Source organism: Ovis aries, chromosome 13 (assembly GCF_016772045.2).
Source record: "Ovis aries strain OAR_USU_Benz2616 breed Rambouillet chromosome 13, ARS-UI_Ramb_v3.0, whole genome shotgun sequence".
Lineage (NCBI taxonomy): Eukaryota > Metazoa > Chordata > Mammalia > Artiodactyla > Bovidae > Ovis > Ovis aries.
The window spans coordinates 30,662,303-30,679,261 of record NC_056066.1 but is presented as its reverse complement, the minus strand read 5'-3'; the positions used below and the strand labels follow the sequence as shown (position 1 = coordinate 30,679,261).

The following is a 16,959-nucleotide window of genomic DNA, read 5'->3' as shown; positions in this document are numbered from 1 at the left end:
TCTACATATGAACCTTCAAATTGTGAGCTTTCAAGATGAGACTATGTGTGCCAGCCCCTGTATACCAGCTGTTATACTATATAAATCTCATATAGTACCAAACTATATAGCTGATTGTGTTAATTGGGTACCTAGGTGAACTTTGTTGGACTTAACGAACAAATTGGACTTAACAGAGGAACTCTTGGAATGGAACTCGTTTGTATGTTGGGGACTTACTGTAATTTCTTTCCATCACCTTGCCCGCGTATCCATTGAAAACCCAAATCAGATCTTACAGCTCCTGTAGGAGATACAAGGCCCTTCGCATGAAGCATATGAAGCATCAGCCTTGTCTCAGTGAACTCCCCGGCCCCACGTCTGTTCTCTTACCTAATCTGCAGGCCGGTGGGTCACAGGGCAGGGAGGTGTTGAAACAGGTCAGGCCTTCTGTCCTTCTGTGGCCTTCCACACCTGGATGCATCTACCCAGGGTGCCCTTCCTGTTGTCTCAGTCTGGAAGGCCTCTGCTCACAGTTCAGGCGTCTGTGTGGGGTCTGTCCAGACTCAATTGTATGAGTTCCCCTCATGCACTGAACTCTTTTCCTATAGCACTCATATTTCTCTATTTATGTATAATTCACACACACACATATTTAATTTATGAACCTCTTCTCATTAATCTCTGAGTCAAATTAGTGTCTTAAAGGTATGGGAAGTGCTTATGCATCCTTTTATAGACAGGACCTAGCTCGGAGGCCTGACACACAGCACCAAGAATAAAAATGCTTGTTGATATGACCATGATTTTATACAGGCAGCGATGGTTATAATAAAAACCTAACTTGTTTACCAGAAAAAGTGCACTGCCTAAAACTTGGCAAATCTGCTCTTCTGTAAAATGAGGGGATTAGATAACTCAGCCCCTCAGTCTCTTTTGGGTTTAAAATCTTACTAAAATTTTATTAAAATCATGTTCAAAGAGAGACACAGTGCCATCTAGTGGGAAATGTATTTTTGTGTTTATTTTGACAAGACCGTTTTTAACCATTTGATGTATTCCCAGCATCTTAAAGTAATGTCAGGGATCATGGCTATGCTGAGGCTTAATAACACACCGTGGTTCTGTTATCAGTTCCATCTTTGAATCCACACAGATATTTGTTTTAGCAGTGCAATAGGGATTGCTCAGATGGAGAACACTTTGTCTTCTAGTGATGTGTTTGAGAAAATACAAGCATTCACTATTTCAACATTTGCTGAAGGGCATTTGCTGAAAGCTCCTTTGCCTGGGGGTTGTTCTGGGTGCTGGTGACATACAGGAAATAGTGAGAGGTCCCCTCACCCACCCATGGGTTTATATGCTTTATAGGGGAGAGACCAGAAGAAGTAAATAAGCAATAAACAAGGTAGGTCTTGTTTATAGTTAGAAAAGAGAACAGGAAGATCCTGGGGGAGTGCCCACTAGGTAGGGTTGGGCTCTGAGGGGGTGGCATCTGAGCAGAGACCCTATGATGAGGAATGGGCCATCCAAGGGCTGAGGAGAGAGCTCATGGCAGAGGAGCAGCTCAGAGAGACTTGCCAGGGGATGGAGGAGTTACATGGAGACCTGGGTTCAATCCCTGGGTCAGGAAGATCCCTGGAGAAGGGCATGGCAACCCACTCCAATATTCTTGCCTGGAGAATCCCCATGGACAGAGGAGCCTGGGGGGCTACAGTCCTCTATAGGGTCACAAGGAGTTGGACACGACTGAATGACTAAGCATAGCACACCTCAGAGGAGCGGGCAAGTGTGAAGAGCAGCCCAGGCCAGACAAGAGGGGCCTTGCAGACCATGCTAAAGAGGGTGGATTTAAGTGAAGATGCAGTGAGATCCCCGGGGACATGGCAGGCCAAGCAGGATCTTTGCCTGTTCTAAGCTTACAGATGTTCAGGCAGCTGGGGGAGAATGCTCTGTGGAGTCAGGGCTATGAAAACTGTTACCACAGCATAGGTGAGGAAGCCCTGTGGGAGCACCGGAGATGGAGCCCCTGGGACAGAGGGTGAAGGTGGAGCAGAATCGACGGGGGTTCAGAAGGAGACAGGGCAGTCGAGGGTGGCTGAGGTGCTAGGCTTGAGCCATTAACTGACACAAAGATGACTCGGGGGCTTCCCTGTGGTCCAGTGGTTAAGACTTCACCTTCCAATGCAGGCGGTGCAGGTTAGATCCCTGGTGGGGAAACTAAGATCTCACATGAGGAGGGGAGTGGTCAGGGAAGTCCACTGAGTCAGTGATGTTTAAGTCAAGACTTAACAGAGGGGAATGAAACGATATGAATGAACAGGAGAACATTCCAGGCAAAAGAAACAGCAGGTACAGTAGCGAGGATGCCGGAGCACCTGTTTCACTCCAGGAGCAGAGCAAACAAAGTGGAGGCCATTAAGAGTTCAGCTGGGAAAGCCCAGGAGTAGGAGGGGGAGCAGGTTCTATCAGGCCTCACAGGCCCTAGCCACGGCTTTGAGTGGGTGGGGAGGGCTTAGGAGAGCTCTTAGCGGAGCAGCAACCTGGTCTGACTAACACTTAAACTGTATCCTATGGCTGGTGTGTTGAAAACAGACTGTAGAGGGTCAAGAGCAGGACCGGGGGCATCCGTGGGAAGATGCGATGAGAATCAGGCAAGAGGTCACAATGGCTTGGACCTGCGCCGTTAGTCGGGACAGAGGTGAAGGTGGTGATGGGTTTGTGGCTCTAATGACACATTATTTTTTAAATCAAATATGACTTTCCCAATGAGAAAAAAATTGTAGGCCATTATACTAGATTTTTACTGAAAATCATTATAGCGTAATTGATTCGATAACAATTCAGTTCCTAAATTAAAACCAGAATTAAGAACATTAGTGTAAGATTCTTAACTATGACCTCTTGTAACTTCATGTGCATTTTAGTGTAAAATATGCAACTTCTTTGTGACTAATGGAAAACTAATGAGCTGTTTTTCTTTTCAGTTATATGATGGGGACAGTGAAAATGCCAACTTGGCTGGAACATTCTGTGGTTCCACCATACCTGCCCCCTTTATCTCTTCTGGAAACTTCCTTACAGTTCAATTTGTCAGTGACTTGACTTTAGAAAGAGAAGGATTTAATGCTACATATACCATCATGGACAGTGAGTAAACTGAGACATTTTTACATGTTATAAAACACGTGTATTTATGCACTCAAAATAATGACATGATTATATCTATACTCAATGTTAATTACTAACCTCAGTATTAATTACTAAACTCAATGTTAATTACTATCTGAGCTCAATGTCAGTTACTAAACACCCTATTAATTACTTTGTGTTTAATCCATGGTACAAATTTGGTGCAATTCTTAGTCAAGAATGTATAATGTAAATCCTTCCTAGAATGATATAAATACAGCTCCTTTGGGTTAGAAGAACAAGGAAAATAGAACTTTAAATATTATATGTGTGATGAGTTACAAGTAAAATGTCTTCTAAGTTGTTTTTTATTTCCCATCTCAGTGCCTTGTGGCGGAACATTTAATGCAACTCATACCCCACAAAGTATTTCGTCACCCAATTCATCAGACCCAAATGTCCCCCTTGCCACCTGTACTTGGGTCATTGAAGCTCCCCTACATCAGCAGGTCAAGATAACTGTGTGGGCATTTCAGCTGCACTCTCAAGACTGCAACCAGAACTACTTAGAGTTTCAGGACCCATTGGAGGTAACAATTGTATGAATGAGAGAAACATCTATAACCTTTTCATCAGAATTTGCAAAACACTTGAAGTAATGAGGACATGACTGGATAAGTTCTCAAAGTTACTCCTAGCCTTTTATGACACCCTCTATTTATAGGCATTAAGAAACCTGAACTTGGTCTGTAGGTTGTGTGCCTACTTGCCATCTGGGTGTCTTGGCAAAAGTGCCTGGCCCTGAAGTAGAGAACAGACTGTGGCCACGGAGAGGGAAGGAGAGGGCGGGATGAACTGGGAGGGTGGCACTGGCAATCTCCACCACCATGTGTGAAATAGATGGCTGGTGGGAAGCTGCTGCGCAGCTCAGGGAGCCCAGCTCCATGCTCCGTGATGACCTGGAGGGCAGGATGTGGGAGTGGGAGGCAGGCTCAAGAAGGCAGGGACATATGTATACTCATGGCTGATTCACATTGTTGACCTGGAGAAGGGCCTGGCAACCCACTGCAGTATTCTTGCCTGGAGAATTCCATGGACAGAGGAGCCTGCAGGCTACAGTCCATGGGGTCGCAAAGGGTCAGACACGACTGAGCTAGTAACATGCACGCACACATTGTTGTACAGCAGAAACCAACACATCATTGTAAAGCAATTATCGTCCAATTAAAAATAAACTAAAACAAAAAAGTGCCTGCTCTTGTGCCCCATCCACAGAGACTGATTCCCCAATTAACCTGAATTTTTAAGAAACTTTTCATTTTGTATTGGAGTATGGCCGATTAACAAGGATGGGATCGTTTCAGGCTGTTAACCGGAGTTTTTGACGTGCATCTTTGCTGTTCTGCCTGCAGTGCTCCAGGCAGAAGCCCGTCTGTAGTCAGCGGGATCTGTGTGTAGAACAAATTGGAGGGTTCGGTTAAGAAGCCATTTGGTACCGGTCTAGGGGGACTATAGTCATAGTTTAAAAAAACAGAGGAAAGTTGTTTTGTTTTTTAAAAAATGGATCAGTCTGAATTGCTCATGGGGTAAGATGTTAGATTGTTGACTGCAAAAGTGTGATGGTCACAGAATACCTGAGGATTTGGGCATCAACATCATGTGACTAGGTGGTTGACATAAAGAGAACGATGGGATTAGAGTGTAGGAATCCTGAACTGAGGATGCTGCCTGGTGGAGGCACCTGGGAATACGTGGAATGTCTCGCTGCAGTTTAAGGAGCAACTCATACACTGCAAGTTTGCTAAAGGGTGGTGAGAGAGGGCCAGGAACAGTGCTGGTTAGTCGTAGGGGCTTCCGAACAACGGAGACGCCCTGGGTGAACTGTAGTGAGCTCCAGCAGCCTGGCTGAGCTCTGACAACAGCATAGCCCTTAGAGAGGACTTGGGGTGAGGGGGACGGTCCTGTTTTCGGTAGGCAGGGGGCTGCCCTGTGGTATCAGCAGAAACCTCTCCACCTCTCACCCGCCCCTCAGATGTGAGACATCTGTCACTTCCATGGCCAAGGTGACATCTTACTGCAGAGTGCTTTAAACTCTATAATTGGTCTCCATGGTTAAATACTTAAACTGTATTTTTATATGCAGTTTAATTTCTGCTGTGGCCTGTTCTCTTTGGAAACTAAACCTACTGACCCTTGGCTTCCATTCCATTTCAGAGTAATGGAAACCCAGGAATTCGCTTCTGCAGTGGAAATGTGTCAGCCGTGCCCACGTTTTACTCCTCCACGAGCACTGCAGTCATCGTTTTCAAATCAGAAGCTTTCAATATAAACTCCAGAGTGGGTTTTACCTATCAGATTGCAGGTGAGCTTGGGGATTTAATCTTTTATTCAGAAAAACTGCCATTATTACAATTACGGCTGGAGTTGACGCCTGTGAGTAAATTAAGGTTTGTTGACACAAACCATACCCAGATGAAGTAAGACTTTACCGGAAGCCTAGCCCCATTTAGTAAATGACTAAAGCTGGCTTCTGGAGAGTTAAAGCAAATGAAATACTTAAAATGTTGAGAATGCAGGATATTAAGTTCATGTTGTTAATTAAAAATATATACCAGTTACTATGTTAATTATGCTCTTAACCACATAGAGAAATCACTATGTATTAGAAAATTACTTTGGAAAAACCAAGGAGCCTTGAAAGAGTTACTTGTTCACTGTCACCAAGAAATTGATTTCCAGAGAACACTTTATGTAATGTTCGTTCCAAGCTTGATTAAAACCAAAGCTGCCTTTGATTAAAACAAACAAAAACACTCAGGGTATTTTTACCAAAAATGGTCGAAAGCTATCATTTGCCAGTTGTATCAGAACGAACAATTCATCAAGGTATTTGAGGAAACATCCTCAGACAAAACTCTGTCTTGGAGGTAGAGTCTGTATGTCCAGAGTCTAAATGTCAGCCAACTCCACCTCCGGATCATCAGAAAAATGCAGAGAGTGCTGGAATGCTCATCTTCATAGGAGAGCCTTCATATTTCACATTTCACACTAGGATGTTTTGTGGTAAGACACTGCGCTGTGTTTGCCCGGCACGCTGTCCACCTCAGGTCTTGGGATCTCAGTCATCTCAGAGGCAAATGGAGGAGCTAGATTAGCTTTTTTCTGAAGTTTGCTCCGATTTAATAATCTCCTTGAATTATTCCTGTCAAGTTGAAGGAGCACTAACCATTGGGATGCATACATTAATTATGATGCTGTCTTTCCTCTAAGGTTGCAATCGAGAATATAAGAAGGCATTTGGCAACCTGCGGAGTCCTGGCTGGCCAAGTGACTACCCCAGTGACATGGACTGCACAGCTGTGCTCACAGCCCCCGGCAGCCACACCATCTCCCTCTTCTTTCACTCATTTGGCATCGAGGACTCAAGTGGCTGCACACATGACTTCTTGGAGGTAACACGCGTCTGAATACCGTGTAAAGGAACTATGTAAAAGATGCTGGATCCCTCAAGATTTGTCACCGTTCCCTCTGCTACTGCGAATCATATTCCTTCCTCATTTCATTAAATTGTCCATCATCCCTTCAGCCCCTAAATAGCGACCATCTCCAAGATCCAGACACGGGAAATCCAGGAGGGAACAAGACATAGTCAGGGTTCCCCGGAGGCTCACAATCCATGGGAAAGACAAGACAGGAAGTAGTCTGCTCTTGTTGACCAACAGCCAGCAAGGTTAGGGGCACTTAACCCATCTGGGGACAGAGAAGGCATCTTGAAGGCACTGATATGTGGCTTGAGACTGGAAGGACCAGAGGGAGGTCAAGTGCAAAGTGCTAATTCTGGAGATGGAAGACGTGTCTGAATTTAATAAGAAATGATACTAAATCATTTACCTGATTTTGCTAATGGCCACAGTATGTTTGGGGCATCCTCAGTGTTCTCTACGGAGAGTGTCTCCTTGACCACCTGTTTGGCAGACACAAGAGGAACGCTCTGTTTCTTCCCCCTCCTCTGGAGCACCTTTGCTGCTTGCCTGTCCCGTACCCACCCTACCCTCCTTCTCCCGAAACACACTGAGAGAGAACCCTCCCTTGTCTGGGGCTTAGCACCTATATTTTGCTGTAAAAACCGTAGCGTTCTCTCCTGTGTCCTTTGCAGACTCTGTTGGAAATGCATTCATTCTTAGGAAGTAAACTGAGTTGCTGAGTAAGCCTCATACATACAAAGATGCTGAACCCCTCTGTGAATTGAATTCACACCTAAATCTTAACCCAAGAGTCCCTAAGTTGGCTATGTCTCATGTGCATGTGAATCTCTGGCAAGGTTTCCAAAAAGTCAGTTTGTTCCCCTACACCTGTTATGGGGTTTTATTATCCTGGAAAGTGCCCGCGCCCCACCCCCCCGGCCCCGCAATAGAATTCATCTAAGTCCTTGGTTAATGACTATGCTCAACCTAGAGTGTAAAATTCTCAGAGGAAGCGTATGCCTTTTCATGGGGAACCTTAGCCATGGTAGAAACTGGGAGGACATGGATGTAGCAGGGAGGAGATGAGAGAAGGACAGTCTTGTTGGCATCAATCAGGTTACTAAACTCAGACCTACGTACGTACCCACCATGGAGGCTGAATAGCTCCATGGAGCATAAAGCAGAAGTGAGAGGTGGAGTGAGACACAGAAAAAGGACGAACCATCAGACGGTTCAGAGTCACAGTGCAGCTACTCCTGGTTCACATCAAGCCTGAGTTGCCCGTTAGTGACTAGCGTGAACTCTGCTGTTTGCCTCTGGTTGCTGGGAAGCAAGGGCAACTCTCCAGCCGCTGTGCCTTAACCCATAGAAATGGGCCTGAAACTTCTGTCCAATAAGCAAAGACGGGAAATGGCAGCTCAGGCGTGCAAAGCCCAACTGTTTCTGGTTTTCAGCGGGAAGATTCTGGCACGGTTTACTGCAGCCTCAGCATTCCATTCATGTTAAAGATGATGAGAATGGAAATTTATCAATGAGGATTCTGAATGTATTATACCCCTCGAAGGCCAAGCTCTCGACCCCATCTGAAATCCGCCTTTGCCTTTAGCAACCCTTTCAGGCTCATCTGAACTCCCAGAGATGCTCTCTGCTCTCCTGTCCCATTCCTCCTGTGCAGAGAGAAATGAAAAGGACGATTCATTGGCATATTCTGTGAGAATGACTATCCTGCTCCTTCTTTTAGAGCATCAGCTTTCTAAAGAGGATCCAGAGGGAAAAGACCCATATTGAGATGAGTAGGGCAGCTGGACTTCTGTCTGCTGTCTGTGAACTGGCTGCTCCACCCACAGCAAGGCTACTTTGTATAAACACTTAGCAGAATAATCTAGAAAGGCATTTTTCTCTCCTGCTGGCTACTCTATAGACCTAAAAGGAATCTCTCCAGGGACTCCTGTCGTGGTCTAGTGGTTAGGACAGTGCTTTCACTGCTGAGGCCCAGGTTCGATCCCTGGTCCGGAAACTAAGATCCCACAAGTCTTGTGGTAAAACAAACAAACAAAAAGCTGGGGTGGGGAATATCTCCTGAGCAACACAACCTGACCAGACCACCTACCACACCTCTGAAAACATTCTGTGACTTAAGACAACCAACAATTAACCGCATGGTAAACTATGGGATTATAAAGGAAACAGAGGCGCTTTCAGGATTTTAAATACAGGTATCAACTCAATAAAGTCAGCATCCATCCAGGAGGGGCTGGATTCAGCCCAGACTCCTGGATCACGTGTCTTTATAGCTCTCAAGAGTCCTCCTCCAAGTGGGGCTGATTGTGAATGTGTAGTGGGACCAGGCTGGAGGGCAGAATTTGATTGAATTCACAGTGTGGGTACCACACTCACACGCCAGCTTGTTTCCTGTTTTTACGTGTGTCTACACCATGCAATGATTTTTTTTTTAAGAAATCTATTCAACTTCACAGTGTATTTTTAAAATATATCTAAACAGTCAGAAATTTTATAGATTGTTTAATTATGTCCTTCTCCCATATAGAAATTCATTTTGTTTTGACTTTATCACACTTTGTATGTTGTTTTTTCATGGCCCCTTTATAGTCGAGCCATTTTTAAGGAGAGATAAAAGCATATGCAGTATAATGAATAGACTACAACAGAGTTAACTGGGAACGATGCAGCTATTTTTCTCCCCGCATCTTTTAAAAGTTCACTTTAGCTGCATTCTTTGAAGCATCTCCCCAAGAACAAAGATATAACTAGTTTTGTTATACAGCAATCGGCTAGTTGGTTTTATCAGCAGAAACATGCCCTGTGTTTTAACTGCTGGAGGTGAATACATATTTCTGAATGCAAGTGTAAATAGTTTTTGATCTACAAATCGCATGTTTCTCTCCTTTGCAAATGAAGGTGCTGTCTGAGTGTAAGTATATATAAAAAGACAAAGTTTCCCTCAAAAAAGTTATTCAGATAGTCTCATGTCTTAATGTAGAGCAATGATAGACCAGAAAAGATGGTACTATATGTTTAAGTGTCATCATTAACGCTGCCTTTTTAAAGGTCAGAAATGGAAGTGAGAGCAGTTCGCCATTACTGGGCACATACTGTGGGACTCTGCTGCCAAATCCCATTTTCTCCCAGAGTCATGAACTATACCTTCGATTTAAGAGTGATGGTGCAACTTCCGGTCGTGGATATGAAATTATCTGGACCTCTTCACCCTCCGGTAAGACACTGGCACTTTGACAGGTCAAGTGATGCAGCCGAGAAAAACACACAGTGTCTCATAGAAAAGACCTCATCTTTCTCCCCAATCTGTGTACTTGATCATTTTCTGTTAAAAGTAGAGATTTTTTAAATGGCGAAATTATAGACTTTAAAAATTCTACTTGTATTTATTATTTCTCTAAAGAATACATTTCTACATATGAGGCACAGATAAGGTATAAAGCTTTTGTAATTAGTTTATACATTTTGATTTTGTCATTTTTTTTTAATTTTTATGCATTTATTAATTTTTGACTGTGCTGTGCTAGCCCTTCCTAAGAGGGCTTTTCTCTAGCCGTGGAGAGCGGAGGCTAGTCTTCCTTGCAGTGTGCGGGCTTCTCGTTGGGGTGCTTTCTCTTGTTGTGAAGCGTGGGCTCTAGGGCGAAGGCTTCGGTAGTTGAGGTAGGCGGGCTCCATAGTTGAAGTTCCCGAGCTCTAGATCACAGGCTTAGTCACTGTGGTACATGGGCTTAGTTGCTTCAAGGCATGTGGGATTTCCCAGACCAGGGAGTGAACCGGCGTCTCCTACATTGGCAGGCAGATTCTTTACCACTGAGCCACCAGGGAAGCCGATTTTTGTCATATTTTTAACTTTTGATTTGATCATCAAGGTGTACTTCTCTGAAAATTAAATAAAAGTTTGCCAAGAAGTTACAAACACATACTTGAGTACATCTACGCAGCCGTGTTCCTTGGAGGCCCTCTCATTTCTGGACAGTCCTGGAGATTAATAGCTCTTACAGGGCAGTAAGCACCTACCTGCAGTTTGGGTTGGCTGTTTACTGATGAGTGAAGGAAATTTAAGTCATGTCAATACATTCAACTCAAGAAAGAAGGAATATTTTTATGAAATGGCCCCGAGAATATCTAAAAACTTTCAAAATAAGAATGTGGAAATGATTTATTTAAATATGCCGAGTGACTACAAAAGGATTCTGTCAAGACAATTGTGGATAATGATTTCTTGGTACCTGCACAAAAGTAAAAGATGATCTCTATGCCCTAGTTTTACAGATAAGGAAATGAAACACCCAATTGATGAGTTGCCCTAAATGCACAGCCAGACTGTGGCAGAGGCAGGCCCACACCCCCACTGGTCAGAAACCCAGCTCTGTGCTCTTTAATTATGCTCTACAGTTTCTTCCTGCATACAGCGTATCTGGATGCCCATGCCATCTGGTCTAAATCATGATAGATTTCCTGTGCAAACTGACAAACCGAAAAAATTAACACTGATACTTAAAAAGCTTTGGCTTTCTTTCTGGGAGGGAAGGGGAACTACACTGGTGGTCCGGTGGTTAAGATTTTGTGCTTCCACTGCAGGAGGTGTGGGTTCAGTCCCTGGTCAGGGAACTAAGACCCCCACATGCCACACGACTTGGCCAAAAAAAAAAAAAGGAAAAAGAAAATAAACTTTGACTTTTTAAGCATATCAGTCTTGGAGCTGTCAGTTCTATGCCTGGTAAAGTCACTTTTTTTTTTAGTAAAGTAATTACTGCCTCAATGGACATGAGTTTGAGCAAACTCTGGGGGATGGTGAAGGACAGGGAAGCCCAGGGTGTTGCAGTCCATAGGGTCACAGAGAGTCAGACACGACTGTGCTACTGAACAAACAACAAAAATGACAAATTACTGCCAAAACCTAAAATTAAACACCTGTTTCTGTGATCCTGCCCCAGAATTTCCCTTTTAATTTTACTTCACCCACATCATCACCAAGTCACTGCCTTTGAGTCAAAGTACTCGAGATCAATCCAAGTACCTATATCACCAAAGTACCCAAGATTGACTTCACTCTCTCCTGCAGTTACTTTATCAAGATCTTGATTTTCCCATTGCCTTCTCAATTCACTATTTTCAAAAAACAGACCTGGAGGAAGTCGGTCCTAAGTGGTGAGCTGCAGGGGAAGGAATATACGGTGGAGATGGGGATGGAGGCGGCAGGTGGTGATGGAGGAGAAGAATGTAGCCCATGAAGGCACAGGAAAAGGGTTTCTGCCTCCACTTTTCCTGCAAGGAGTCTCAGCACCTTAGGAAAATGTGTCGCATTGTCTTAAGTGCACTAAAGCACAGTGGATGGTTTCTGCTTGACTGAATCCAACTTCGTGCCGCTTTTCCTGGCAGGCTGTGGTGGGACTCTTTATGGAGACAGTGGCTCCGTCACCAGCCCTGGCTATCCGGGCACTTACCCAAACAATACTCACTGCGAATGGGCCATCCTTGCTCCTGCTGGAAGACCAGTCACCGTCAGCTTTTACTTTATCAGCATCGACGATCCCGGAGAATGTGTCCAAAACTACCTCCTGCTCTACGATGGACCTGATGCTAATTCTCCATCCTCCGGGCCCTATTGTGGCGCAGTGAGTAGAACAAGCTTTTAAACAAATCCAATTATCACTTTAAAATAATTAAAGTAGTTTTAAAGGGCATGTTTAAAGGCAGACATGCAATCACAGAGCACAACATACTTTTATTAATACAAACTCAGTTTTCTAACTTTCCTGTTTATTTGGGGAGCACGAGTGCCACCTAGTGGACCTTTCATTAAATTAATAATGGTGGTAGTGGTGGTTTAGTCTCTATGTCATACCTGACTTTAGCCCACCAGGCTCCTCTGTCCATGGGATTTGCCAGGCAAGAATACTGGAATGGGTTGCCATTTTCTCCTCTAAGGGATCTTCCCGACCCAGGGATCAAATCCAGGTTTCCTGCATTACAGGCAGATTCTTTACCGACCCAGCCACCGGTATTAACTGTTACCAAACTTGACTGTGCATCAAAATTACGTATGCAGTTATTTAGCATCACAGACTTCCAGTCCCCACTCAGCCCATAGAATCAAAGTTCCTGGGGGAGCACCTGTGGCCTGCTGCTTTGTGGAAGTTCCATGTGTGGTTTAAAGGCACTGTCCAGGGTTGCCCATCCATGTTATTTCTGCATAAGAATTACATGTTAATTCCATGTTAATTCTGATAAGAATTACAGTCTTATCTCTGTACCTGCGGGGGATCGGTCCCATGACCCCCCACAGATACCATATTCTCAGGTGCTCAGATCCCTTATAAAAACTGGCCTAGTAAGTACAGTCCGTCCCGTGTATCTGCGGATTCTGTATCCACAGGTTCTGTATCTGCTGGATTCTGTGGTTGGGTGAATCTGCGATGTGGAACCTGTCCTTACAGAGGGCTGACTGTATAGAAATGTTGGATGCCTGGCTCCATTCCATTCACTGCTTACTGAAAATTGTGGGAACTCTTTGAAGAAATTCACAGGAATATTAACAGTTGTCCTGGGGACTGAGAGTTTGTTTTTGTAAATCTCAGATCTCCCCTGAGCCCTCCAGTAGATTCTGATGTTGACTCAACGTTGCTGAATCCCCCCTCACTGCCGTTTGTTTTATGTGCAAGTGGATGGATGTTTCCAGAGCTTCCGTGCGAGGGACGCATGACTACTGATGAGAAGTTAGCAGTTTCTTACTGTTTCGCTCTTTGCTCATGTATGCTTTCTGATCAAATTAACAGAGAATTGCCTCTGCTGGAAATCTAGAGTTTTAGAATATAACTTACAGTTTATAAATTTGATTAATGGTATTATCAAAAATAAATATATATAAAAAAAAGACTTTTCTAAAACTCTGAGAATTCTCCCATATATTCCTCTAAACACTTTTGGGGAATATGTTTCCATACACACACATATTTTATCGTGTTTTGTGGTTTGGTTTTTTTCCACTGACTGATACATCATTAACATCTTAACCATATCATTAGGTAAAGTGGGCTATCATATTTAATCACTGTGTGGTTTTCTGTTGCATGGGTGCGGCCTAATTTCTGGAACAAGGCTCCTCTGGTTTATAGACAACACATGAATCAACTCTCAGGTAGCTCTGTCCCTATACACAGAGCTAATTATTGAGGGAGAAATATGGGTCACCTGACTAGTGGATACTGTCTTGCAGTTATTTAAAGGGACCTACAGAAAAGAGAGCCCAGTAAATGAGTCACATGTCAGATTTGGAAGCTCACTAGGCCTTAGACATTTAGTTGAGATTTGTAGGAATTCCCCAGGGGTCTAGTGGTTAGGACTCGGTGCTTTCAGTGCCATGGCCCAGGTTCTGTCCCTGCTGGGAAACTAAGATCCCACAAACTGCACTGTGCAGCCAAAAAGAAAGAAAGAAAGAAAGAAAGAAAGAAAGAAAGAAATTTGTGAAAATTTCAAAAAAAGATTACTTTCACAATATCTTTATGTCTGTATGACTTTTTTTTTTTTTTTTTTGGTTTTCAGTGACTTTCAAATATACAATCCCATGTGATCCCTGGACTTTGCAGATAAAAGAAAACTGAGGCACTGAGAGAGAATACTGCCATTTAAACCAATGTCACATTAAATTCAAGTCTGTAATTAGATATGTCTCCTTTTCTTAACTATTGATGTTTGTAGTATTTTCCCAGTTTTAAATTTTCTTTAGTAAAGTTAGACCTAGTTTCAAGAGTGACTGTTTTATTTTTTAAAGACACCATTGATTTACTTAGTGTGTTACGCCCAGCAGGGTCAGTGTATTTACAGAAAAACAGTGGGAGTCCCTCCTTGGGTAGCTAATCATGCAATCATTGGAAAATGTTTTCTCTTATGATAATTGTCATTGCTCACCGGCGTCTGACTTAGAGAATCTGAACATCTAGACGCATAAAAAAAATGACAGGAAAGTAAGGAGGAGTTTAAATTTTTTTAAAGAGAAAGGAGTTTAAAATTTTTGTAATCTGCTCATACTAGTTTGTCAGCACAGAATAACAAGTAGAAATTTGGGAGCAGGTTGAAATGGAAAGAAAAAGGGTGTGCACACAGGAATTGTACCATTGTTGTATCCCTTGGTATCTCTTTTTAGGAAAAAGAATTCCTGTGCTGTGCTCACCTGAATACTTTACTGTCTTGGAAATAAGTCATCTTGTTTTTTGTTTTTGATGACTCTGGGTAGGACTGAGGCAGGGGACCTGAGCAGAACCAGAGGAATAGGGCCCCAGACTGCAGCCTTGACCCTGTGTGATGTGCTTTGCTTATGTACATGTTACTGACTTATTTCCTACCTCACCTCTCCCACTGGGATGTCAGCTTCACGAGAGGAGGGCTTTTTGCATGTTTGGTTCATTTTTTTATATCCCTAGAAATGGCAACCCACTGCAGTGTTCTTGCCTGGAGAATCCCAGGGACGGGGGAGCCTGGTGGGCTGCCGTCTATGGGGTCACACAGAGTCGGGCACGACTGAAGCGACTTAGCAGCAGTAGCAGTGCTAATAACTGGAGAAGGAAAGAGACCAATCTATCCACTCTTTCCACACACACACATACACACACAGAGATACACACACAGAACTGTTCCCCTTTTTGTGTGTTTGGTTCATTTTTTTATATCCCTAGTGCTAATAATTGGAGAAGGAAAGAGACCCATCTACCCACTCTTTCTGCGCACACAGATACACACACACACAACTGTTCCCCACAAAGGACATGAAAATCATTCCCCAAAGGAAAGTACAGGTGTTGGTGAAGGGAGTAATATACTTTATTCAGATGTTCATTTTAGTTGCAGACATAAGTTGTGTTTCCCATCAGAAAAATGAAAATTTCAATAAGAACTTGAATTGGAAATTGAAAGTTTAGCGACAGTTTTATTGAGATGCAATTCACATACCATAGAAATCATCTACCTAAAGGGTAAAATTCAACAACTTTTAGTCAGTTCCCAGAGCGACGAAGCTGTTGTCACTGTGCTTGATTTTAGAACATTCTTATACTCCAGAAGGAAACCCTGTATCCATTAGCAGTCACTCCCCATTGCTCCTTAGCCCCCACCCCCAGCAATATTCTTGTGTAAAGTCTCTACATTAATACTTGGCAAGATCACTTCTAGACACATATGCAGGTTTACTGAAAATTCTAGAAGGCTTCTTTATGTTGTACTTCTTTACTACATCTGACATTTCTGGGAAAATGTTCAAATTTGTGAAATATATAATTTGTTACTTCTCTCTCTCTCTCTCTTTTTTTTTTTTCAATTTTAGGACACTGATATAGCTCCCTTTGTGGCCTCATCACATCGTGTCTTCATAAAATTTCACGCGGAGTATGCGGCCCGACCATCAGCGCTCCGGTTAACCTGGGCCAGCTAGCCCAGTGAGGCCGGGTCTGCCCAGCACCTTGGATTTTCTGCAGGGGCTGGACCCTCCGGCCTCACGCTGGACAGGATACCTGACCCTCTGCCTGTGCCACTGAGAATAATCTGAACTTTTATGTGTTTCATCAAAGCACACGTGGAATCAACATTTGCACTTATGTTTTGAATGTAGAACATAGCTTCTTTAATCTGGTATTTTGATCTGAAAATTTCTAGAATCCCTTAAAGGGTTGGACATGATTATGGCCTGTGTGCTGTACATTTTCAGAAGTTAATTAAATAGAAGTATGGTTTTCTCTGTGAATGTCAAATTGGGGGTGATAAACGTTACTGAAATCTCAACAGTAGTGCTGCATGTTCTTTTTAACTCACTGAAATTTGTCTTTCACTGTAGGTCTGTGTAAAACTTCAAGTTGAATAGTTCTATTTTGACAAAGTGTAGCCTCATTCAGGATAGGAACTCCAGAGCCAAGTTGCCTGAATTTTAGCCTTTCCAGCAACTTCCTTAACTCTCTAGCCCAGTTTCCCTATGTGCCACGGTTGTCTATTTGGAGTTTAACTACATGAGATGTGAAGTTATACCTAGTTAGGCATGCTTTGATCAAGTATTTTAAATCCAGAGACATTAGGTTAAAAATACAAAGTTAAGTCTTATGAAGAACATGGGACCAAATGAATGAAAGACATTATCAAATGTGTTACTTCATCTTATTCTGCTACTCAAATGCCAGGGGAATGATACCTGCACAGACTACAGAGCCCCCTAAATGAGACAGTCTCACCTTAGCTCTATCATGGGTGGATACATCAACTTTGTGGATGACTCTATTGGAAAGAATGGTGAATATGATGAAGAGACCATCAAACCCAAGTTCTTGACAAAGCTGGAACAATGGACTGAAACTCTCGAGACGAAATTTGATGGGAATAGATA

At 43.2% G+C, this 16,959-nt stretch overlaps 1 protein-coding gene across 1 annotated transcript in view; it reads left to right on the top strand.

Annotated features, from left to right (window-relative positions):
• The window catches only part of CUBN (cubilin), a 272,612-nt gene extending 256,245 nt beyond the window's left edge, over positions 1–16,367 (top strand). Inside the window, exons 61-67 of the mRNA XM_015099599.3 lie at positions 2,967–3,129; positions 3,496–3,701; positions 5,326–5,473; positions 6,382–6,563; positions 9,645–9,810; positions 11,976–12,211; positions 15,913–16,367. Coding sequence (XP_014955085.3) covers positions 2,967–3,129; positions 3,496–3,701; positions 5,326–5,473; positions 6,382–6,563; positions 9,645–9,810; positions 11,976–12,211; positions 15,913–16,020 — 1,209 coding nt within the window. The 3' untranslated portion in view covers positions 16,021–16,367. The remainder of the gene's footprint in view (positions 1–2,966; positions 3,130–3,495; positions 3,702–5,325; positions 5,474–6,381; positions 6,564–9,644; positions 9,811–11,975; positions 12,212–15,912) is intronic.
• Positions 16,368–16,959: the final 592 nt, after the last annotated feature.